Consider the following 21547-nt stretch of genomic DNA (forward strand, 5'->3'; position numbering starts at 1 on the left):
GAAAATAGCTGTCCTACACTCAACTGGTTTCAATCCTGCTGGTAATTTAGTGACATTCCGACAAGGCCCTGTCATTGTAATTCATATCTAAAATCATCCAGCTTTGTTCACCATAGTAACGTGCGTTATTTTACTGTCAACTTCAAGATTCAATTCAAAATCAAATTACAACCAAGAAAAGGAATATAATTACAATGTGATTACATTTTAAATTCAAAAGATTGTCCAATAACAACTAAACCTGGTCTGGTTAAGATTAACGTTTGTTCAATTTTAGTGATAAGATTGCTGTTTCATCGAGGAATCAAAGCTGATATTGGAATTACTCCTTAATCATTATTGAAACCTTATTTACATTAATTTCAAGTCATGCAAAATTATTCCATCATTAGTCAAGAATAAGCTGTTGATTTAGCTTTTGTCTGCGGTGACAAGATCAACAGTTTGAATAAAATTTGTCTGATCTTCATTTCAATGAATTAACTAAAAATTTTCTCAAGTCTGTAGCATTAAACTCAAGTCTTTACTTAAATCTCCATTTAAGACTGTTTCCTCTGAATATTGGAGAAGCTGCTCAGATTAATTTACAATGAACCTGGATTGTAAGTTGGAACTATCAGTTGAACCATGAACTCTGAATGTGTCAAATGTTGTTGACCTGCGCCTGATTATTGATTACTGCCTGTTAAATCAATTGTTGGCCATGTAAAGTCAACTTACTAAGCCTTTCCATCTCATCATGTTTATATTTATATTCAACTATTTCCGTTTCAATTGAAACATTTTATTAAATACAATTTACCACAAAAAATGATGAAAATAACCTTTACTATTAACCTAATCAAACAACCAATTGTATAGATCAATCATTATAACCCAAAAACTGGTTGATAAACAATAGTTATCCAAATTTAATATCATCACCGGTAAACTGTAAATTATTATCATTTTAAAATGGTTTGTTAATCACTATGAATAGCAATGGATCAAAATTATGCCTCCATCAAAACAAATCGACATTTACTCGTTAAATTTCATTTCATCCTCTAATCCGCTATTGAGTGATGAATAATCCTCGTGAAAATTACGAGATTAATGGATTATTTGAGTTGAATGGTCGATCATCTACTAATTATGACACCGCTGATGAAAGGTGCAATCCTAATTATAACAATGGTCAAGATGAGGTTTTATTGACAAACCATCAAACATCAAATGTAAGTGATTTTGTCATTATCTTTCCTTTCATTTCCTTTTCAAATTCCTTCCGTCAGCCAATTACAAGACTTGACTGTTTAACTTTGAGTTTATTTCCACCCCATTCTATCCAATTAACTACTTTAATTAGCTATCATTTAGTTTTTTTAATCATTTTCACTAAAAATATTTTTTATGTGGTTTTGAAATTCGCTCATGAGTTAGTTTGTATTTGTGACACTAGAGCTCGCTAGCTGACCCAATGTTTAACCAGCGTTATGTTTATATCAAGTTTGTCAAATTACATTGATTAATGTAAAGTTATCAATTTATTGGGTTAATTTGATTGTCTTCTTTAAAGTCTAGGATAGCCTTTTCAACCGATGGAATGTTTCTACCAAATTGTTGGCTTTAAAGCGATCAAGATTATGTTATGAGCAGCTTTCGATAATTGAAATTACTTTCTAATGTTGATATGAATTAACCATTTATCCTAATTATACCCAACTGACTGATAATTAATATCAGAGTTCATCGTTCACCAAGGTATTAATCTTTTAGACTTCAATCAACAATTATGAATGTAATAAAACTATAAAAAAATGGTTTAACATTTCTGGTTAAGTTGATGTTTACCATTGACTAAATTTTCATGAGCAGAAAAGCAAAGCAAAAACAAGAAATGAAAATAGGTAAACATGATGGTATAAAACCTTCATCTGTTTCAATCCAGAAAATTGTTCATCAATTACATGGCATATCTATTATTTACTTAGCAAGAGATGGATTATGATCTATTGTTAATACAATGTCAGTTACTCTTGGTAGTCTCAAAGTACACCGATTATCCAAGTTAACCTTAACCAACAGTGTTTCAACCAATTTAGACGAGAACGATGCAAGTCCAGTTATTTGGACAATTAAATTGAACCCATTGTTGCCAATATTACTCTCTTCAACCAACTCATCAGTATCATCATCTGCAACAACAACTCTTTCATCAGCTAACTTAAATCATCCAATTGATAAACCAATAATCTCAATCCCTGAATATATTAATCATCAATCGGTAACTATCTCGATAAACTCAACATCAATTACAATTTATCAGAATCAGTACAACTCTTTTCTCACAATTAACTCTAGTACTCTAGTAACTAACCAAATGTTCAAATAACCAGAATTGTTAAGCTTAACAATCATCAACACTTACATCAATCTTAGTTTACAATATGAATTAATTTTCTCATGATGATCAGTTCTTCTTGACAATAACATTCATAACTTATTCTTGTTGCCATTTTTTAATATAATTTAATGCATAAACTACCTTCCAAATGATGATTACAACCAAATTGTGATGGCCCCTGACCAATTGATTATTGATGTTGCTAAATTATTGTTTCAGGTCCAGAGGAGCAACTCTAATCACAGTGATGTTGATTGTGTTTTACCATATCGATTTTTTGATGAACAAACATCTTATTTCAAAGATGGCAAGAGTAAAATAGGTAAGTCGCTTGTATTTAAATTGTAAATAATTTAGCTGATAATATCTGGATCCCATTTGTGCGTCTAATAGCCATTGTATGAAATAGACTTCTAATTACCAAAGACAATTGACCAACAAAAATGGACAATCAGACTTTAAGTTCATTAAGAATCCAGATTCAACATTGTTATATTATTATAATATTTTGTACACATTTTTGCACGTAAACGCAGCTTCAAGATAGGTTATTCAATGTAGGATTTATGATTAATCTCCTTTATTATCTATTTAATCCAGCATCTAACTTAATTAAGTCTAAACTTGACTTTGATCGGATAAAATTAAGCAAATAATGAGTTTAATTATTAACAATCAAATGTTAAGACCTTCTCAAGGGTAATCCAAAAAAGGCGCCATTAAATTTTGTATGATTAATGTTTTCCTTTATCTAACATGTGATTTTTGTCTTTGTTGCTTTGATAGATTATATTCTGGTTTATGAAGAGAGGACGAGATCAAATGTATCTTTTGAAACTCAAGATGAAACCATTGTTAGAGCTCGTAAAGAGCGTAAAGAGCGTAAATATCGTGAAAGATTTATCAACAATTTACGTAAAATTGGTTTGCTGATAGAGGAAGAAGTTTTACCGGGAAGATTGGAAGTTGATCTCGATGTTAGAGCCCGTAATGGATCCACGAGAAGTAACCAAAGCCGAAAAGTCAATAATGGAAACGATGTTGATGCTCAAAATTTTGCCCGATCCAGTCCAACTATTTATTTTTTCAAAATATCCATACCATGGCCAGTATTAGCTCAATATGCTGAAAAATTGAATGTCCGAGCTCCTCTTCAAGCTTATCCATCACTGTTTCACGATTGGTCCAGTAATATTTTTCGAATCTTAAAGATATCAAATCCACTTTACATTGACGTTCCCAACAAGCCATTACAGTATTTTACTTGTCCTTTCAAAATATCTAAAATTGACCGTTTCCTAAACCACGATGAACCAGATACAATTTTCACCACCAACCAACGAATTCGCCTGGTTCATGAAATACTTCAATCAACCGTTTACGGTCATAGGAAACGAGCTCAAATAGGAATTGCACGGATGCTGAATGAGGAAATTTTTACGGGCGCTTTTCCTCTACATGAAGGACCTTACAAGAGTAAAGAATACATTGATCCCAATGAAATGAACAAGCGTCAAGTTTTATATCAATACTGGGCCCGGTGGAGTTGCTGGTATAAATATCAACCTTTGGATCATGTTCAACAATATTTTGGTGAAAAGATTGCGATATATTTTGCTTGGTTAGGTGAGTAAATTTATTATTCTGTGTAAAATGAATATTGAGTAAAATAATTTTCCTCTTATAATTTCTTTTGTGTTCCTAGGTTTTTATACTAGCTGGCTTTTGCCTGCAGCAGTTGTTGGTTTACTTGTTTTTATCTATGGTGTTGCAACTATTGGCCAAGATGTTGTATCGTATGTATTCCGGAATCTATTTACACACGACTACCTAAAATTGTCCTTAACTAGAGTACTATAGTGATGAAAAATGTATCCAAAATTAACGCACAAAATCAAACATCATTTAATTCAAATTTTTACATGAATCAATATTGGAAATTGCGTTCATTTTTTTTCGTATCACAAAAAAGGGACAATTTTAGGTAGTCAAATGTATTTTCTTGGTAAGGAGTATTCGCATAGACTTTGACCTTTCAGTTAAGTTTTTGCTTTTACTCCGTTCATAAACTGTAGCTGACCAAATTGAATGGATAAAGCAACTATTCAATAAAATTGATTGTTGAAATTATCTATGAATCATTTGACCAGTTTATCTTTGCCAAAGTCAATATTTGATTCACAACTGTTCATTTATTTAACCGATAATCATTGTGTTCTTATTTAATCTCATCCTTTATTTTCTAGGAAAGAAATCTGTGAAAGTGGCACCAAATATCGAATGTGTCAAAACTGTGATGAACCTGGTTGTCCATACGAGTATATCAGTCAAACCTGTTTCTTTGCTCGACTGTCATATTTATTTGACCAACCTGGAACAGTATTTTACTCAATATTTGTCTCATTTTGGGGTAAGAAATTATTCAAATTTGTATCATTGGTTTATTTGTTTAAAAATTTTGTTTTTAGCTGTTGCTTTTCTAGAGTACTGGAAGCGTAAGAGTGCATCTCTATCTTATCATTGGGATGTGATGAGTTTTGAAGAGGAGGTAAACATCAACATAATATCTTCATTTTCATTGCTTCAAAATATAATATTTGAATATTTATTAACTATTTCTTCTTTATTTCAATTTGACAAGGAAAAATCTCGACCTGAATTTGTCGCTAGAGCACCTTTCATCAAACGAAATCCAATAACTGGTCTACAAGAGCCGAGCTTTCCAAACCGAATTCGCTATCAGCGTATGGCTGCTGGTCTCATGTTAATTGCACTAATGGTATGGACATAACATCAGAAGTACTTCAAATTTAAACTTTGTATCCATTCTAATTGATATTTTTCTCTCTCTTTCAGTTAAGTTTGGTTGTTGTTTTTGTCGTTGCCGTGATAATTTATCGTTTATTGGTATCAATACCTCTTTTTATGAACCCAAATTTATCAGGATGGGCTTCTATCATTGCAAGTTCAACTGGAGCTCTTGCCAATCTCATATTTATCATGCTTCTGAGTCCTGTTTATGAAAAATTAGCTTTCCGTTTAACTCAATGGGAAATGCATCGAACTCAAACTGAATTTGATAACCATTTGACTTTTAAAGTTTTCATCTTTCAATTTTTCAATTACTACTCATCAATATTTTATATTGCCTTCTTCAAAGGCAAGTTTATCGGCACTCCTGGTAATTATGCACAAATATTGGGATTGAGAAATGAAAATGTAAGTATCAGTATGAACAAAACTCTGCAACTGAGTGTACTTAGTACATTTACACAGATAAATATCTATATATTTCTGCTGATTCTAACAAACTTAGGGAAACTCTAATAATATTGTTAGTTATAATCAATTTTCACTGCAATTTGCTCAATACTTTTAATGTTAAATAAGGTTTACTCCATTCGGCTGCTATTTTGCTAAACAAACGAGCCATAGGGTTAATGTGAGAGGCTGACCAACAGTAAGGTTAAGTGAAGTGTGGGTGAGAGTGATATTTATTTGTTCACATATTGAATGATATTAGTTGTCTGCTCTATAAATAGTTTAGCTGATTGGTGAATGACCAATACAAATACTGTACAATATAAAAGTGTTGATTATCATTGAGCAATGTCCAATAGTCTGGTGTCTGTAAGGCAAAACAAATGTCTAACAATAGAAAAGTAAATGGAAGCTTGAAGCTTGTTGAAAGGCATCCTAATAGATGAGATGTGGAATTGGATGAAAGGGCTAAAATTGAGTAAACCTTAATCAATTTTATACAATTAAGCTTTACTCTCCAGCCTTGACAGCCTTTATTATAAAGAGTGCAAGCAATACAATTTTATTTTCAACTAGCCTCAACTCTGCAAATTTTAATATCAACAAGATTAGTTTAAGCGTCAGATGATTACAAATTTTAACTCTTCTTTTCCTTCTTATCCATCACTCTTATACCAACAACTGTAACAACAACAGTAATAATAATTAAAATACCAATAATAATACTTTTTTCAATCTACTATTTTTAGTGTTCCAATAATGGCTGCCTTGGTGAATTGGCTCAACAATTGGGAGTTATTATGATTGGTAAACAGATTATCAACAATGCCCAAGAGATATTGTGGCCTAAAATGAAAACATGGTGGCATCAGCGTCGAACTAACATACCTTCTCGAAGAGAGGGTGGAAAGGAAGGAATGACTAGATGGGAACTCGATTATTCATTGCTTCCTTATGAAGGCTTATTCGAGGAATATCTTGAGATGGTTCTTCAGTTTGGTTTCATAACAATATTTGTGGCTGCTTTCCCTTTGGCTCCTTTCTTTGCACTTTTAAACAATTGGGTTGAGATACGATTAGATGCACAAAAGTTGGTCTGTCAGACTCGTCGACCTATTCCAGAGCGAGCACAAAATATTGGCATTTGGTTTTCAATACTTACCTTTCTTGCTCAAATAGCGGTTATCAGTAATGTACGTCAAAATTTTGTAAACACACATTTTCACATTATTGATTACATTGTATTGAAAAAGCAGAGAGAAGGAAAATTTTAATCCTTTCTATTCTTGCTTTTTCATTCAACTTTTTTCTAAACATTACATGTTACTTATACTTATCATTTCTTCCTGTATTAGGCCTTTCTCATCGCATTTACATCAGACTTTTTGCCCAAACTGGTTTATTCATTTGAAAATAACTTTTCACTCCATGGTTATCTTGATTTTAGCCTTTCTTGGGCACCAGCAAATACAACATCTTTACCATGTCGGTAAGTTGTTCATTCAATTACTACCTGTTGAATGTTGACTAATTTTTTTCTGTTTTCTTTGTGTTCCAGTTATCGTGATTTTCGTGATCCAAATGGTAATCTGACGTTAACATATTGGAAATTAATGTTTGTTCGGATTGCATTTGTTTGCATCTTTGAACACGTCGTTTTTTCTGTCTCAAAATTGATCGATGTAATTGTGCCTGATGTGCCTCGACGACTGGAGGTTCAAATTAAACGAGAAAGATATTTAGCTAAGCAAGCTTTGGCTGATTCAGATACGATATTACAGGCTGCAACAGAAAAAATAGCTTCAACCATGATGAGACAAATTTCACGTCAATCAAATCATTAGTGTTCAAAGGGCCATAAGCAGTCTAAATGCATATCTGTCAACCTTTTCTGTTAAGAACAATGTTTAACGTTAAATGGGTGAATTCGGTCAAAACCTCGTTCGAGAGACGAATCTGGAATGAAATTTTTCAGGCTATATCTCATTTAATAATTGAAATAAAAGTTTTGACTTGAAACCATCAATTTCACGTTTACAAAAACCCAGCGCTCGATCATTTTGTTTTGGATTTCAGTTTACATTTTACGAACTAAATCTTCATATCACAACCGAGAGTCTTTTTGTAAATACTTTCTATTTCTAGGTCCGTGTCTTTTTGACGGCTTTTTTTACTTTTGACAGCGTAGTTTATTAGATAGTCCAGTCGGGCAGTCTTAAATATATGGAATTACTTACATGTATTTCCGCGAGCTGATATTTAATCAACAAATAAACAAGTGTTGATGATTGTTGAATCCATAAGATATAAAGATAAAGTTATTCAAAGCCTTAAAGTTAAACTGTGTTTACCTGAGCATTTGAATGGAGCCTTTTCTATGTCTAACAGTTGTAGGAAGAGTGATCAATTTAATCACAAAATATTAGTAGTTTTATTCAGGTTTTTTTATAAATAACAGAAACTAGTTTTTTCTTGAATCTTCTCTTTTACCTTTTCGCAGTTGAAGGCTTTTATTGCAACTTCCTTTATTATGATAATAAGCAAGGTCTAGTTATGTTAGGTAAGGTTACGAGCCTCTGCCTATAGCATTGAGTTGTTGTTCAATTGGTTGTTCAACAACAATATATAAGCTGAACCTTGTCCTTTGGTCACCTATACAATTGGGTAAGTTCAATTGGTTGACTGGTCAAAGAAATAAAAGGTTGTGATTAACCTGGTTATCCTTATAAGTATATCAAATAGAGTATTCTTTGTCCGATTCTCAAATTTATTTGATCACTTAATCATACTTTCAAATGCTACCTTTTTTTCTTGATATAAGAACACTATTTACACTGAAATAACACGATGAAATCAGATTTTCATTTTTTATTTGTATAGTTTTAGGGTGAGAAGTTTTGTTTGTTAGATTGATGTAATTGTGCCTGATGTGCCTCGACGACTGGAGGTTCAAATTAAACGAAAAAGATATTTAGCTAAACAAGCTTTGGCTGATTCAGATACGATATTACAGGCTGCAACAGAAAAAATTGCTTCAACCATGATGAGACAAATTTCACTTTAATCAAATCATTAGTGTTCAAAAGACAATTTATCCTCATATCATATATTTCCTCATTTCTGCAGATGCACATTACTCTTGACAATCTTACAGTATTTTTCGTTTGGAAAAGTAATTTTCTTCGCACAGATTTGAGCTTCTTAAAATTCAAGCCTTTTAATTCCTTCGTTTTCACAACAAAAAGTCCTTTTTGCGATTGAAAAAGGCGGGCTCTAAAGTTTTGTTGAACTGACACTTGTTTTACACGAGACAAAGTTTAAGTTCACAAATTGCTCATCGAAGTATCTTAAAGAATTGGAGCTAAAGATTTTTTCGATTTCAAAAAGGACGAAGGAATTCGGAAAACGAAGGAATTAAAGGGTGTGTAGATCAGAAAGGTTCAAGCAATCATTTACACAAATGTTGATAAAGAGATAAAGATGATAAAAATGAAAATACTTACTAACCTCAACACCCTTTAAAAACTTGAATTTGAAGAAGCTTAAATCTGTGCTAAGATTATGACTTTTTCATTAGAAAATATGATCAGTGAAATATTGACTTCGAAAATTGCAACACTTAAGTCGATAGCCGATTAGTTAAGAATATGGACAAACCGATTAACATAACTTCGTCTTAAAGATAAGACATTTAAAGGGTGTTACACTTAACAGCCTGCAAATATAGAAGATAACAATTAAGTTTAGTTTACATTTTTCATAAAATTTGTTGATATTGATGAAGATGAACACAGATAATGAAGCGACCTTTGAGAGGAAAAAACCTAAATGTTGATTAATTTATCAATGATATTGAAAGTTAAATGAAGTGAAAAAGTATCGATATATTATATTGTTGATTGGTCAAGTAAATAAATAACAATGTGTTTAACATTAGATAACAATAAATATTGGCCTTTTTGGTGTAACCAAAGTAACAATAAATGTTGATGAACATTAAGTTTGTCAAGAATAATGTTTATCTGAATGACTGAGGAAATGATAAATTGCTTTGAGTTTATTTTATTGCAGTAAATGGTTACAATGAAGGTTAAAGATGCTGATGATGAACACGATGAGGATAGGGAAAATATAATAGGTAAAAATGAAAGAGGAGATGAAGATGATGAGCAATTGTGTTTCCGATGAATGTTTATTTGGACCAAAAAAGGTTAGCAAAGCAAGTGTTGAATGTATGTAAGTTTCAATTGAAGGTTAACTCATCAACAGGCAATATTGACCATTGGTCATCAATAAGTCCAACTGTAAAACCTGTAAACCCTCACTTCTGCTTCTCTCTCAAAGTAACTCCTTTTTCACTTGAATAACTACTTTGCTATTTTCAGCTATAATGCAATATATGATAATAAACGCTTTAAGAGGAAGAAAAAGGGTAAACAAGAAAAGGATGATAAAAGAAGAAGAATAAGAAAAAGTATATTTTTGAGTTGGTCATTGGGAGGAGAACGAGCAGGGGGAGGATGAGAGTGAGCAAGGGAGGTCTTACATAAAAGACCTATTTTTGGTCATCCAACTTTCCATTACCATTTTGACAACTGAACGTAACTTAGTCTTGGTTTACCAGCTTTTATCTAGTTCTTAGTGAATACTGCCGTAGTGCGTTTACCAGCATTTAGAGTAATCATCATGAACACTTTTCCGAGTTTTATTCGAGTTTCAGCCCCAACACCGCCAGAATCACCATTAAACTTTGCGTAAGTTCTTACTTTTAATTTGAGTATAACCTAAGTGTACCTTGAGTATAAATTTTAACTTTATTTTGAAACTTTTTCTTTGTTAATAGAGATGGACCACTGGATTTAACTTCATCATATTCCTCATGCAAAACTCCTGAACAACTTAAAGACGAAGCTTATCGCTTGAAGAGGGACAAAAACAACATTGCTGCAAAAAAGTCTCGTGATGCTCGGCGAGCTCGAGAAGCCGCGACGGCAGTGAAAGCTGAAAGACTCAAACATCTTGTGCTTATATTAAAGACGGAAAACGAAATGTTGAGACGCAAAGTGGAGCATCTTAAAGAATCTATCAAGGAGAGACAAGTTTAATTGTATAAAATTGATTAAGGTTTACTCAATTTGAGCTCTTTCATCCAATTCCTCATCTATTAGGATGCCAGACAGACACCAGACTATTGGACATTTCGCAATGATAATTAAAACTTTTGTACAGTATTTGTATTGGTCATTCACCAATGAACTAAAATTATTTATAGAGCAGACAACTAATATCATTCATTAAAAAATAAATTTCACTTTCACCCAAACTTCACTTAACCCTGTCATTTTTGTGAGTTTTTTCACGTTTTGAGTTGCATCTTGATAACTATAAGTGAAAAAATGATAAATCTATTTCAGTGTGATGGAAAATACCAAAAATTATTTGAATGTCATCATAACCTTTTATTTCTTTGACCAATCAACCAATTGAACTTACCTAATTGTATAGGTGACCAAAGGACAAGGTTCAACTTATATATTGTTGTTGAATAACCAATTGAACACCAACTCAATGCTATAGGAAAAGGCTCGTAACCTTACCTAACATAACTAGTCCTTGCCTAGTAGGCAATGCCTACTATCTGTTTCTATATAATGTGCAATAGACTCATCTGGACACAGAGCAAACAATTGTAAAATTTTAGGTTAAGCTAAAAATCCAAGAATAGTTTTTACAAAATTTTAACTAACAATTGACATAATTTTATATCGAATATCATGAACAATATTAAGTTAAGTTTCATAACTGTTAACTTGGGAGCCCAATAACGCTATAAAACATCGTTATTTTATTTTTGCAAATTAGTCCAAACGATTGTCAAAGTTTATGGTCAGTTCGGGTGAGACAAAGAACAAAAATAAAAAAGATAAAAAAGAGTTGAAAATAAGAGAAATGAAGGGCGAAAAGATGCAATTATGTTTTCACTCAACTTGATATTGCCTAAAATAGATTAACTAACAAAGGGTTAAAATTGTTGACCAACATGACCAAATATACCCTTGTGCAAGGTCCAAGGTTAACCCTTCTCTCTTTTCCTTTCCTTTTTACTCTTTTTTGCACTCATAATCTTCATCTTCCATCACTGACCATAACCACTTTTAGACATCATCATCTTTCTGACCCAAGGGCTTCAAAAGCACTGTTAAGTTCAACTAAAAGAAAATGAAAAAACTCTTCATTTCTCTTACAACCCTTTCTTCATCTTTCCGTCATCTTCCGTCATCATCTGCTTCTTTTGTGTTTACATGTGTCTGCTTGACCATTACTTATGAAATATGAAAAATTGTTTGTTATCCAAATAATGGATAAAGACCAAAAGAATAGGTTAAACTGCCTAGCAAGCAATATTATTGTTATGAATTTATAAGATGTTAAATTTTATGCTGAATACATTAATTCAGTCTTTTTTTCGAATTATTTTTCGTTTTCGAGGTATCATGAAAATAGAAAATTGCATGGGGACGAGTATCACAGTAACCAAAGATGAAAACAAGCGGTCTAGGGTCATTTCAGCGGAAAGCATTTGCGTAACGGTCAACTGAGCGAAAGGCAACTGGGCACAATTCACTTGAGTGAATAAGGAATAAGTAAACTGGTAAGAAAACTGAGCCCATTAGTCCTATTAAAAAATTTCTTAAAATTAAAAAAGCGAGTTCAAAGTTGAAACTTCGATCACCTTTTGTACAGTTGTGTGACCAGATTTTTACATCAAAATCATTTCTGTATATCTTTCAATGGTCAACCAGAGAATGCACTTATTTTGTGAAATAAGATTTACAGTAATAATTAAAATACCAGTAATAATACTTGTTTCGATATACTATTTTAGTGTTCCAATAATACCTGAAATAACTTGAAACATAAATTTCACGTTCACAAAAAACCCAGCGCTCGATCATTTTCTTTTAATTTCAGTTTACATTTTACGAACTAAATCTTCAAAGTACAACCGAGAGTCTTTTTTTAAATACTTGCTATTTTTAGGATCGTGTACCGACGGCTTTTTTCTGCTTTCAACTGCGCAGTTTAGTAGATAGTCCAGTCGGTGCAATCTTAAATATATGGAATTACTTACATGTATTTCCGAAAGCTGATCAGCAAATAAAGAAGTGTTAATGATTGTTGAATCGATGGCATATAAAAAGATCAAAGTTATTCAAAGTCTTAAAGCTAAACTGTGTTTGCCTGAGCATTTGAATGGCCTTTTCTTCGTCTAAATAACAGTTGTAAGAGGTGTGATCAATTTAATTACAAAATATTATCAGTTTTTATTCAGTTTTTCATAAATAACAGAAACTAGTTTTTTCTTGGATCTTCTCTTTTACCTTTTCGCAGTTGAAGGCTTTTATTGCAACTTCCTTTATTATGATAATAAGCAAGATCTAGTTATGTTAGGTAAGGTTACGAGCCTCTGCCTATAGCATTAAGTTGTTGTTCAATTGGTTGTACAACAACAATATATAAGCTGAACCTTGTCCTTTGGTCACCTATACAATTGGGTAAGTTCAATTGGTTGACTTAGTTTTTCAACGACTTTTTCCCTTTTCCTTTCCAAAGTAATTTAAGTAAAAAAACGTTTACTTTCTCGAAAGGCTTCATAATTTTCATTCGAGCAAAAGAGTTAACTTGCTCCGAGTAGCATAGTGAGAATATGAAAGCATTCTTAGTACGCGATAAAAGACTCGATTCCAGCGCTATTATATCAATAAGATTTATTTTAAACATTTATGGTAATGAAGTATGCGAAAAACCTGTTACAATAATCAATTTGTCCATTTCAGACTAGCGTTCGGATAACTAACATTTTTTAAATTTAATAAGCAATGGTCAAGCAGACGCATGCAACACAAAAGAAGCAGATGATGGTGGAAGATGATGAAAGGATGAGGAAAAGGGTTGAAAGAAAAAGAGTTATTTCATTGCAGATAAGATGAGGAATTGAATAAAAGTGCTAGAATTTAGTAAACCTAATCAAGTTTATACAATTAACCTTTACTCTTCATCCGTGTCATATCCTTTAAGGCGTTCCACTTCTCGTCTTAGCATTTCGTTTTCCGTCTTTAAAATAAGAGCAACATACTCAAGTGTTTCAGCTTTCACTTGCGTCTGTTGCTCTCGAGCTCGTCGAGCATCACGAGACTTTTTAGCAGCTATATTGTTTTTGTCCCGTTTCAAGCGATATTCCTTGTTTTTCAATTCATCCGGAATTTTGTTTCGTTGCCGTGCGGGTGTTGATTGTGTCGTTGTTTCAGATGAACATGACAGTGACGGCGATGGAGCCGATTGATTTGAATCCGAGGGATTAACGGCAAAGTTGTTCTTACCCCGCTTAGATCGCGCAATAACTAGTTCACAATCAGATTTTTTGCCTCGCTTACGTCCGGATGTTGATGGCGATGAATGACTAAATGATGTTGATGGCATTTGGAAAGGGTATGATGGTAGTGATGGCACCTGGTAAGAGCATGATGGCAATGATAGCATAAGAGTCGGTGGTGAAGGTGATTTACTCGTGTTGGTAAGGGTTGGTGGTGAAGGTGAATTGCTTGGGTTGGAATTGGATGAAGTTAAATCCAATGGTGCATCACTGTATACAAAAGAAAGGTTAAAAATGAGGTTAATAACAAGTCATTTAATTTCAATTAAAGCTTGATACTTACACAAAGTTTCGTGGTGACTCTGGTGGGGTTGGAGCTGAAAATTTAAAACCAAAAGGAAAATGATTCATGATGATGATAACTTAAATGATGTTAAAAGGCTCAACGGCACCGAGAATACGAGACTTGTGAGCTAAGAGCCGGTAAAACAAGACAATGTTATGGTCAGTTGCCAAATAAAAATGAACAATTGAATGACCAAGAATAGTGTTCACTTCCTTTTATCCTCATTCTAGTCCGCTCCCTCTGATCACCCCTCCCTCTCTCTCTCGCATGCTACCATATATTGCATTATAGCTGAAAATAGCAAAGTGGTCAATTGGCCGATGGTCAATACTGCCTGTTGATGAGTTAACCTTCAATTGAAACTTACATACATTCAACACTGTCTTTGTTAACCTTTTTTGGTACAAATACACTTTCATCGATCGGAAACACAATTGCTTCTTCTCTTCTTTTTTCATTCTTACCTATTTCCACTATCCTCATCGTGGTCATCGCCATCATCTTTAACCTTTATTATAACCATTTACTGCAATAAAATAAACTCAAAGCAATTTATTATTTCCTCATTTGTGCAGATAAACATTATTCTTGACAAACTCAATGTTCATCAACATTTATTGTTACTTTGGTTACACCAAAAAGGCCAATATTTATTGTTATCTAATGTTAAACATTGTTATTTATGTACTTGACCAATCAACAATATAATTTGGACACTTTTTCACTTCATTTAACTTTCAATATCATTGATGAATTAATCAACATTTAGGTTTTTTCCTTTACTTTCAAAGGTCAATTCCAGTGTATATGGTTTGTCTTATAATATTTGATTGCATTGAGACTTACACACAGACTGCATATGGTTAAACACCAAATAAACGTCTTATCATTATTCCGATACTATGTTAATCGGTTTGCACATACCCTTAACTCATCGACTATTGACTTAAGTGTTTCAATTTTTAAGTCAACATATTTATCAGTGATTAGTTGTTTTAGCAAAAAACTTTCAAAAATCATCTAGTTTTCATTATTTAAATTATTAATTTCTGTTTTTACATTAATTAACTAATCATTACCAATGCATGATAAAGGCAATGATATCATGCTACAGTTAATAATAAAATGCTATGATGGTAAGTGCTTCCAATGAACAAAACTAGAATATATTAATTTTAGAATATATTAAGTTTACGGTAACTCTTACGGTCACAGAAAACGGAAAGTCTAACTGAAAACCGAACTCGTCTGTTGCACAGAAAACGAAAACAAGTTTTCCCAGAATAAGTGCTTTTTTGGTTCTCCAACAAAGGTTGGTCCAACTTGACCAATTTTTAAGCTCTTAAGATATAAGCTGCAAGTGTTGAATATGATTATTGTGATGACGGAAGGATGAAATAGGGTGAAGAAAGAAGTGAACTTTTCTCATTCTCTTTCACTGGAATTTAACCGCGTTTTAGAAGCCCTTAGGCCAAGAAGATGATGATGTCTAAAAGTGGTTATGGTCAGTGATGGAAGATGAAGATTATAATGAGGCAAAAAAAGAGTAAAATGGAAAGGAAAAGGAAAGGAAAAGAAAGAGAAGGGTTAACCTTGAACCTTGCACAAGGCTATATTTGGTCATATTGGTCAACAATGTTTACCCTTTTGTTAGCCAACCTGTTCCCGGCAAAATGTTGAGTTGAGTGAAAATATAATTGCACCTTTCGTCCTTTGTCTCCGTCTTCGTCTTCGTCGCAACTCTTTTTCCTTCTTTTGTATCCTACTCAGTGAACAAAAACTTCAGACTTGATCAGTCATTTTTTAATCAAAATGGTGGCAAAGACATACTCATTGCCAGACATAGACATAGGCGTCAACATACTCGAATACATCGATCATGATAATATTTGGCTGGCTTAGATGGCATCTCATCATGTTTGAAAGTACATAAATGCATAGCTTAATCTGGTTTTCTACAATTTCCACCATGTTTGGCTATTTTCTCAGGAACCAAACCAACACCATATTATTCACCATACTTCATTACATTGATTATGTCAATATTAGGCTTAGACGGCATCTTCATTATATTTAAAAGGACGCTGATACTATGTGGTAATTAGATCTCATTTAGATCAGATCAGATTTCATTTCTTAAAAATAATGCGTGCTGTGAAAAAATAAATTTCATTATTAAAATCAGCATAAAATTTTGTGTATGAAAACGATCATTTCAGAAAAAATCGAGAACTGGCGATTTTGCAGATACTCCTTGATTTTCTGTTTTTTTTTTGCTTCAAAAAACGAAATCTGGGAAAGCCTTTTTGTGTATTTACTCTTAAATGATTTGATGATTCTAGCATCCAAAGGTTGAAAAGCATCAGTTGTGTTTGTAGAAACCAGAAAAATTCAATTGAAGGAAACAAAAACTCATTAATTTATGTCCGGTGAAGTTATCCAAAACAAGAGCGATTTCTTTCCTCTTTTCTCTAAGTCTCATGCCAACTCCGGATAAATCTGAGAAAAATATTTTTAGTGACCCAAGCTGCTTTGCTTGATGTAAGTAAAACATCTTTTTGTTTCGATTCATTCAATCTATAATACCTCTGAACGAAAGAGGATTTTTTGATTCAGTTATTACTAAAGGTGTCAACTTCTCTCCGACTTGATTGCACCTGAGTAATATTGTTCCTCTTTCCTTGTTAATCTTGTTACCGAAATTTTTGTTTTTCTTGGTGAAAAATGAATTTGCAGGTAATTGTCAATAGACGTTGTCACAGATTAGTTAAGAATTTTTGTCAACAATTCCAAAAGTAAGTAAAATATAATATTTATCAATACATGCGATTCAGTTTGCAATAATTACAACTTACTTTTTTATTTTACCCTTTTCTTCAGTAGCTTTACTGTAAATTTGGACACAAAGAAATGAATGAAAAAATGGTGTTTACTCTATTAACATGACATTTTGAGAGTGTGACATTATTCGAGGTTTGACAGTAATGAAAAACAAATGTCTAACAATAGAAAAGTAAATGGAAGTTTGAAGCTTGTTGAAAGGCATCCTAATAGATGAGATGAGGAATTGGATGAAAGGGCTAAAATTGAGTAAACCTTAATCAATTTTATACAATTAAGCTTGTCTCTCCTTGATAGATCCTTTGAGATGTTCCACTTCGCGTCTCAACATTTCGTTTTCCGTCTTTAATATGAGCACAATATGCTTGAGTCTTTCAGCCTCCTCTTTCGTAGCTTCTTCTCGAGCACGCCGAGCATCACGGGACTTTTTTGCAGCAATATTGTTTTTGTCCCTCTTCAAGCGATAAGCTTCGTCTTTAAGTTGTTCAGGAGTTTTGTTTTTTCGGCATTCGGATGTGAATGAGGGTGATGGGGAATATGATGGTAAAGATGGCGTTCGGCTTGGGGGTGAAGGTGAATAACTCATGTTGGAATATGATGAAGTTAAATCCAGTGGAACATCACTATTAACAAAGAAAGGGTTTCAAAATGAGGTTAAAACTCACACTCAATGTATACTCAGGTTATACTAAAATTAAGAGTAAAAACTTACGCAAAGTTTAATGGTGATTCTGGTGGTGTTGGTGCTGAAACTCGAAAAAAACTCGGAAAAGTGTTCATGATGATTACTCACAGTGATGGTGAAACGCTCTACGGCAGTGTTCACTATTACTAAGAGACTTGTGAGCTGCAAGCTGGTAAACAAGACACAGTTATGGTTAGTTGCCAGAATGGTAATGGGCAGTTGGATGACCAAGAATAGTGTTGTCTTCTTTCATTGCCAGCCTTCCTTACTCACTCTCATCTTCCATCCTCTGCATATCTCCATCCTCCTCTTCTCAATGACCAACTCAAAAATATACTTTCATAAAAATTTACCTTGTGTATTTTTTATGCTGATTTCAATAATATAAATAATTTTTGGTCAGAGTTACCATTCAAAAGATGTTCATGAAAAATAAAGAAATTTGAGGATAGAAGGACGCAAAAAAGAGTAAAACTGTTTCGAGTTTAATTTGTGAATATTTGACTTATTTCGAACCATTTGTTTTGATTTTTCATTTCAAATATGAAATCAGTATTGCTCATTGTATCTATGATAGGAATACCATTGGGCGTCTTAACTGGGACATGGTTATCCAACAAAAACTTGATTTCCGGGAAAGTTTTGACTATTTTTTGAAATTGTAGTTTATTCATATGCTAAAATTTTTTCAGAACCCATTCAATATGGGAAAAATATTGACTTTAAATTGGATGGATGAAATATGGGGAAGAAAACTGTTATTTATAACAATCTTTTGTCAAATCCGTTTGTTTGTCCATCTCAGTGCAGCATTTGGATAACAAACAATTTTTCATATTTCATAAGCAATGGTCAAGCAGACACATGCAAACACAAAAGAAGCAGATGATGACGGAAGATGACGGAAAGATGAAGAAAGGGTTGTAAGAGAAATGAAGAGTTTTTTCATTTTCTTTTAGTTGAATTTAACAGTGCTTTTGAAGCCCTTGGGTCAGAAAGATGATGATGTCTAAAAGTGGTTATGGTCAGTGATGGAAGATGAAGATTATAATGATGCGAAAAAGAGTAAAAATGAAAGGAGAGAAGGGTTAACCTTGGACCTTACTCAAGCTATATTTGGTCAGCAATTTTTATGGTTGCATTTATTTCTTGTCTAATTTTGTAGCTTATGTTAGTTGATACAATCAGAAGTTAATAGACATAAAATTTACAAGTTTCATATCATGCCATTCCAAGCTTATAAAAATACCGAAGATACCTTCTAATGAGTGCATCTTGTCGTATAGCAACAAAAAGAAATGTATTTTGAAATTTTCACGATAAACACAAGAATAAGTGACAATAAAAGTTATACAGAATAATATTTTATTTATAGATCAATATAATGAACATTAATATATATATAGAGATATACATTAATAGATAATTTAATGGTCGGAAGTGTTTTGCAGCATTTGACGAAGAAACTTATCAATAGGTGTATCTCCAATGAACGTGAAAAGAAAGGAAGTTGAAGGCATTTAAGGCCAATGGATCGAAGAGCGGGTAAATGAAGTAAATCGACTGGCTTGTTCAGGATGAGTTGTTTTAAAATAATCTTCAAGAAATGTATAAACTTTGTCCATTAACAGTTGAATTTGAGTAATTGATTTTAAATGTTTAGCTTCGGGATTGAAAAGTTGTTTGTGCATGGAATGGGGTTAAATACCTTATTATGACTGGTTGTATTTGATTGCGATTGGTTGCTGGCTGACTTCGACCTATAACATTATGAAACTTTTATTGCATTTGACTCCCGTCCCGCAGCCGTTGGATCTCTTTGCGTAGCATTTTGTTCTCGGTTTCGTACATAAGTACGACCTTTTCCAAATGCTTGGCCTTCAGAGCTGTTTGCTCTTCACGTGCGCGTCTAGCATCTCTAGATTTCTTGGCAGCGATATTATTTTTATCCCGTTTACGTCTGTATTCATCTGAATTTTTGTCAACTGGATCTGATTGTCTGTTTTTTTTCGCCGTTGGTGAAGGAGAAACTGATGGTAGAGATTCCGTTATGCTCATTTGTGAAGAGCTATCGCTATATGTTGCAGACAAATCAAATCGATATTCGGGGACTTTTCGCTTGCATGGAACAGATCCTTTTTTTCGTGACGATGTTGATGTTGATGTTGAAGGAGAAATTGCGGGAAAAGATGGAACAAAAGTTGATGTCGAAGGAAATGATGGAACGAAATTCGAAGTTGATGGAATTGATGGAACAAAGGTTGATGTCGAAGGGAATGATGGAACAAAAGACGAAGTCGAAGGAATTGATGGAACAGTGCTTGATGTCGAAGGGAATGAGATGGAGTTGGATGATGTTGCTGTTAAGTCCAGTGGCGAGTCGCTGTTAACAAAAAAAGATTTAAAAAAATAATGTTAAAACCTGTAATTTGATTCAAATGAAAAAGTTAAACTTACACAAAATTTTGAGGTGATTCTGGTGGTGTTGGTGCTGAAGCTCCTAAGTTGAAAAAATTTCCGGTGTTCATTATGTACTGAGTTTCCAGTGAATCAAAACTGATTGAAAATAAATTAAAGATGATGAGATGATTACTCAAATTGATGGTAAAATGCTCTACGGTAGGATTGTTACTGAGCTAAGAGTGCAGTTGGTGAACCAAGACCAAGACGAGTTATGTTCAGTTGCCAAAATGGTAATGGGCAGTTGGATGACCAAGAATAGGTCCTTTATGTCTAGCCTCACTTGCTCACTCTCATCCTCCCCCTGCCCGTTCTCCTCCCAATGACAGACTCAGAAATATATTTTTTCTTCTTTTCTCATCCTCTTCTTGTTTACCCTTTTCCTTCCTCTTGAAGCATTATTATCATATATTGCATTATAGCTGAAAATAGCAAAGTAGTTATTCAAGTGAAAAAGGAGTTACTTTAAGAAGCAGAAGTAAGGTTTACAGGTTTAGCAGTTGGACTTATTGACGAGATGGCCAATGGTCAGTATTGCCTGTTGATGAGTTAACCTTCAATTGAAACTTACATACATTCAACACTGTCTTTGTTAACCTTTTTTGGTCCAAATAAACACTCATCGGAAACACAATTGCTTCTTCGTTTCTTTTTTCATTCTTACCCTTTCCACCATTCATCGTGGTCATCGCCATCATTTTTAACCTTTATTATAACCATTTACTGCAATAAAATAAACTCAAAGCAATTTATTATTTCCTCAGTTATTCAGATAAACATTATTCCTGACAAACTTAATGTTCATCAACATTTATTGTTACTTTGGTTACACCAAAAAGGCCAATATTTATTGTTATCTAATGTTAAACATTGTTATTTATGTACTTGACCAATCAACAATATAATTTGGACACTTTTTCACTTCATTTAACTTTCAATATCATTGATAAATTAATCAACATTTAGGTTTTTTCCTTTACTTTCAAAGGTCAATTCTAGTGTATATGGTCTTACAATATACAGTGTATCCGATGAAGAGAAAGTATCTTCGCCTTTCTAATACATTTTAGTCCATTATTGTGGGCGGTGCCCACTGCCTAATAACTACATCCTAACCCTGTATGATTACATTCAGACTGACATAGTTCATTGAATGCCAAATAAACGTCTTATCATTATTCCGATACTATGTTA

The 21547-nt window shown here is 33.1% G+C and overlaps 5 protein-coding genes across 6 annotated transcripts; 2 read left to right on the plus strand and 3 right to left on the minus strand.

Annotated features, from left to right (window-relative positions):
* Positions 1-627: 627 nt before the first annotated feature.
* Positions 628-7673, plus strand: LOC107365199 (anoctamin-7). 2 transcript variants are annotated; one of them, XM_015932684.3, is made up of 11 exons: positions 628-1217; positions 2606-2708; positions 3173-4012; positions 4092-4182; positions 4633-4796; positions 4855-4934; positions 5028-5165; positions 5243-5605; positions 6397-6840; positions 7003-7136; positions 7206-7673. In XM_015932684.3, the coding sequence occupies exons 1-11, from the start codon at positions 1065-1067 to the stop codon at positions 7489-7491; spliced, it is 2796 nt and encodes a 931-aa protein (XP_015788170.1). In that variant the 5' UTR covers positions 628-1064; the 3' UTR covers positions 7492-7673. The 2 variants fall into 2 exon arrangements, with proteins under 2 accessions (XP_015788170.1, XP_015788163.1); XM_015932677.3 differs by lacking the exon at positions 628-1217 and adding an exon at positions 1915-2266.
* Positions 7674-9738: 2065 nt separating this feature from the next.
* LOC149093996 (transcription factor HLF-like) lies at positions 9739-10970 on the plus strand. The gene is made up of 2 exons (XM_089267160.1): positions 9739-10401; positions 10491-10970. The coding sequence occupies exons 1-2, from the start codon at positions 10334-10336 to the stop codon at positions 10750-10752; spliced, it is 330 nt and encodes a 109-aa protein (XP_089123286.1). The 5' UTR covers positions 9739-10333; the 3' UTR covers positions 10753-10970.
* Positions 10971-13397: 2427 nt separating this feature from the next.
* LOC107360314 (uncharacterized) lies at positions 13398-14571 on the minus strand. The gene is made up of 2 exons (XM_015926949.3): positions 14365-14571; positions 13398-14291 (listed from the first exon to the last, which is right to left on the minus strand). Exons 1-2 carry the CDS (start codon positions 14430-14432, stop codon positions 13697-13699), a joined length of 663 nt encoding a protein of 220 aa, XP_015782435.1. The 5' UTR covers positions 14433-14571; the 3' UTR covers positions 13398-13696.
* A 2592-nt stretch (positions 14572-17163) lies between these two features.
* LOC107360463 (uncharacterized) lies at positions 17164-18096 on the minus strand. Its single transcript, XM_015927129.3, has 2 exons — positions 17921-18096; positions 17164-17831 (listed from the first exon to the last, which is right to left on the minus strand). The coding sequence occupies exons 1-2, from the start codon at positions 17986-17988 to the stop codon at positions 17483-17485; spliced, it is 417 nt and encodes a 138-aa protein (XP_015782615.1). The 5' UTR covers positions 17989-18096; the 3' UTR covers positions 17164-17482.
* Positions 18097-19229: 1133 nt separating this feature from the next.
* Positions 19230-20586, minus strand: LOC107365499 (uncharacterized). Its single transcript, XM_015933022.3, has 2 exons — positions 20351-20586; positions 19230-20276 (listed from the first exon to the last, which is right to left on the minus strand). The coding sequence occupies exons 1-2, from the start codon at positions 20419-20421 to the stop codon at positions 19673-19675; spliced, it is 675 nt and encodes a 224-aa protein (XP_015788508.2). The 5' UTR covers positions 20422-20586; the 3' UTR covers positions 19230-19672.
* Between the last annotated feature and the right edge of the window lie 961 nt (positions 20587-21547).

Source organism: Tetranychus urticae, chromosome 2 (assembly GCF_039701765.1).
Source record: "Tetranychus urticae isolate SD_2017Ah chromosome 2, NJAU_TeUrti_SD_1.0, whole genome shotgun sequence".
NCBI classification, from domain to species: domain Eukaryota; kingdom Metazoa; phylum Arthropoda; class Arachnida; order Trombidiformes; family Tetranychidae; genus Tetranychus; species Tetranychus urticae.

Excerpts from the sequence above, each read along its gene's own strand:
- LOC107365199 (XM_015932677.3), top strand. The coding sequence starts at position 2,006 with ATGTCAGTTACTCTTGGTAGTCTCAAAGTACACCGATTATCCAAGTTA. Across the intron at positions 4,797-4,854 it reads AATATTTGTCTCATTTTGGG|CTGTTGCTTTTCTAGAGTAC; the intron begins GTAAGAAATTAT and ends TTTTGTTTTTAG. Across the intron at positions 5,606-6,396 it reads TGGGATTGAGAAATGAAAAT|TGTTCCAATAATGGCTGCCT; the intron begins GTAAGTATCAGT and ends TACTATTTTTAG.
- LOC107365499 (XM_015933022.3), bottom strand. The coding sequence starts at position 20,421 with ATGAACACCGGAAATTTTTTCAACTTAGGAGCTTCAGCACCAACACCA. Across the intron at positions 20,277-20,350 it reads GAATCACCTCAAAATTTTGT|CGACTCGCCACTGGACTTAA; the intron begins GTAAGTTTAACT and ends TTTTGTTAACAG.
- LOC107360463 (XM_015927129.3), bottom strand. The coding sequence starts at position 17,988 with ATGAACACTTTTCCGAGTTTTTTTCGAGTTTCAGCACCAACACCACCA. Across the intron at positions 17,832-17,920 it reads GAATCACCATTAAACTTTGC|TGATGTTCCACTGGATTTAA; the intron begins GTAAGTTTTTAC and ends CTTTGTTAATAG.
- LOC107360314 (XM_015926949.3), bottom strand. The coding sequence starts at position 14,432 with ATGAATCATTTTCCTTTTGGTTTTAAATTTTCAGCTCCAACCCCACCA. Across the intron at positions 14,292-14,364 it reads GAGTCACCACGAAACTTTGT|TGATGCACCATTGGATTTAA; the intron begins GTAAGTATCAAG and ends TTTTGTATACAG.
- LOC149093996 (XM_089267160.1), top strand. The coding sequence starts at position 10,334 with ATGAACACTTTTCCGAGTTTTATTCGAGTTTCAGCCCCAACACCGCCA. Across the intron at positions 10,402-10,490 it reads GAATCACCATTAAACTTTGC|AGATGGACCACTGGATTTAA; the intron begins GTAAGTTCTTAC and ends CTTTGTTAATAG.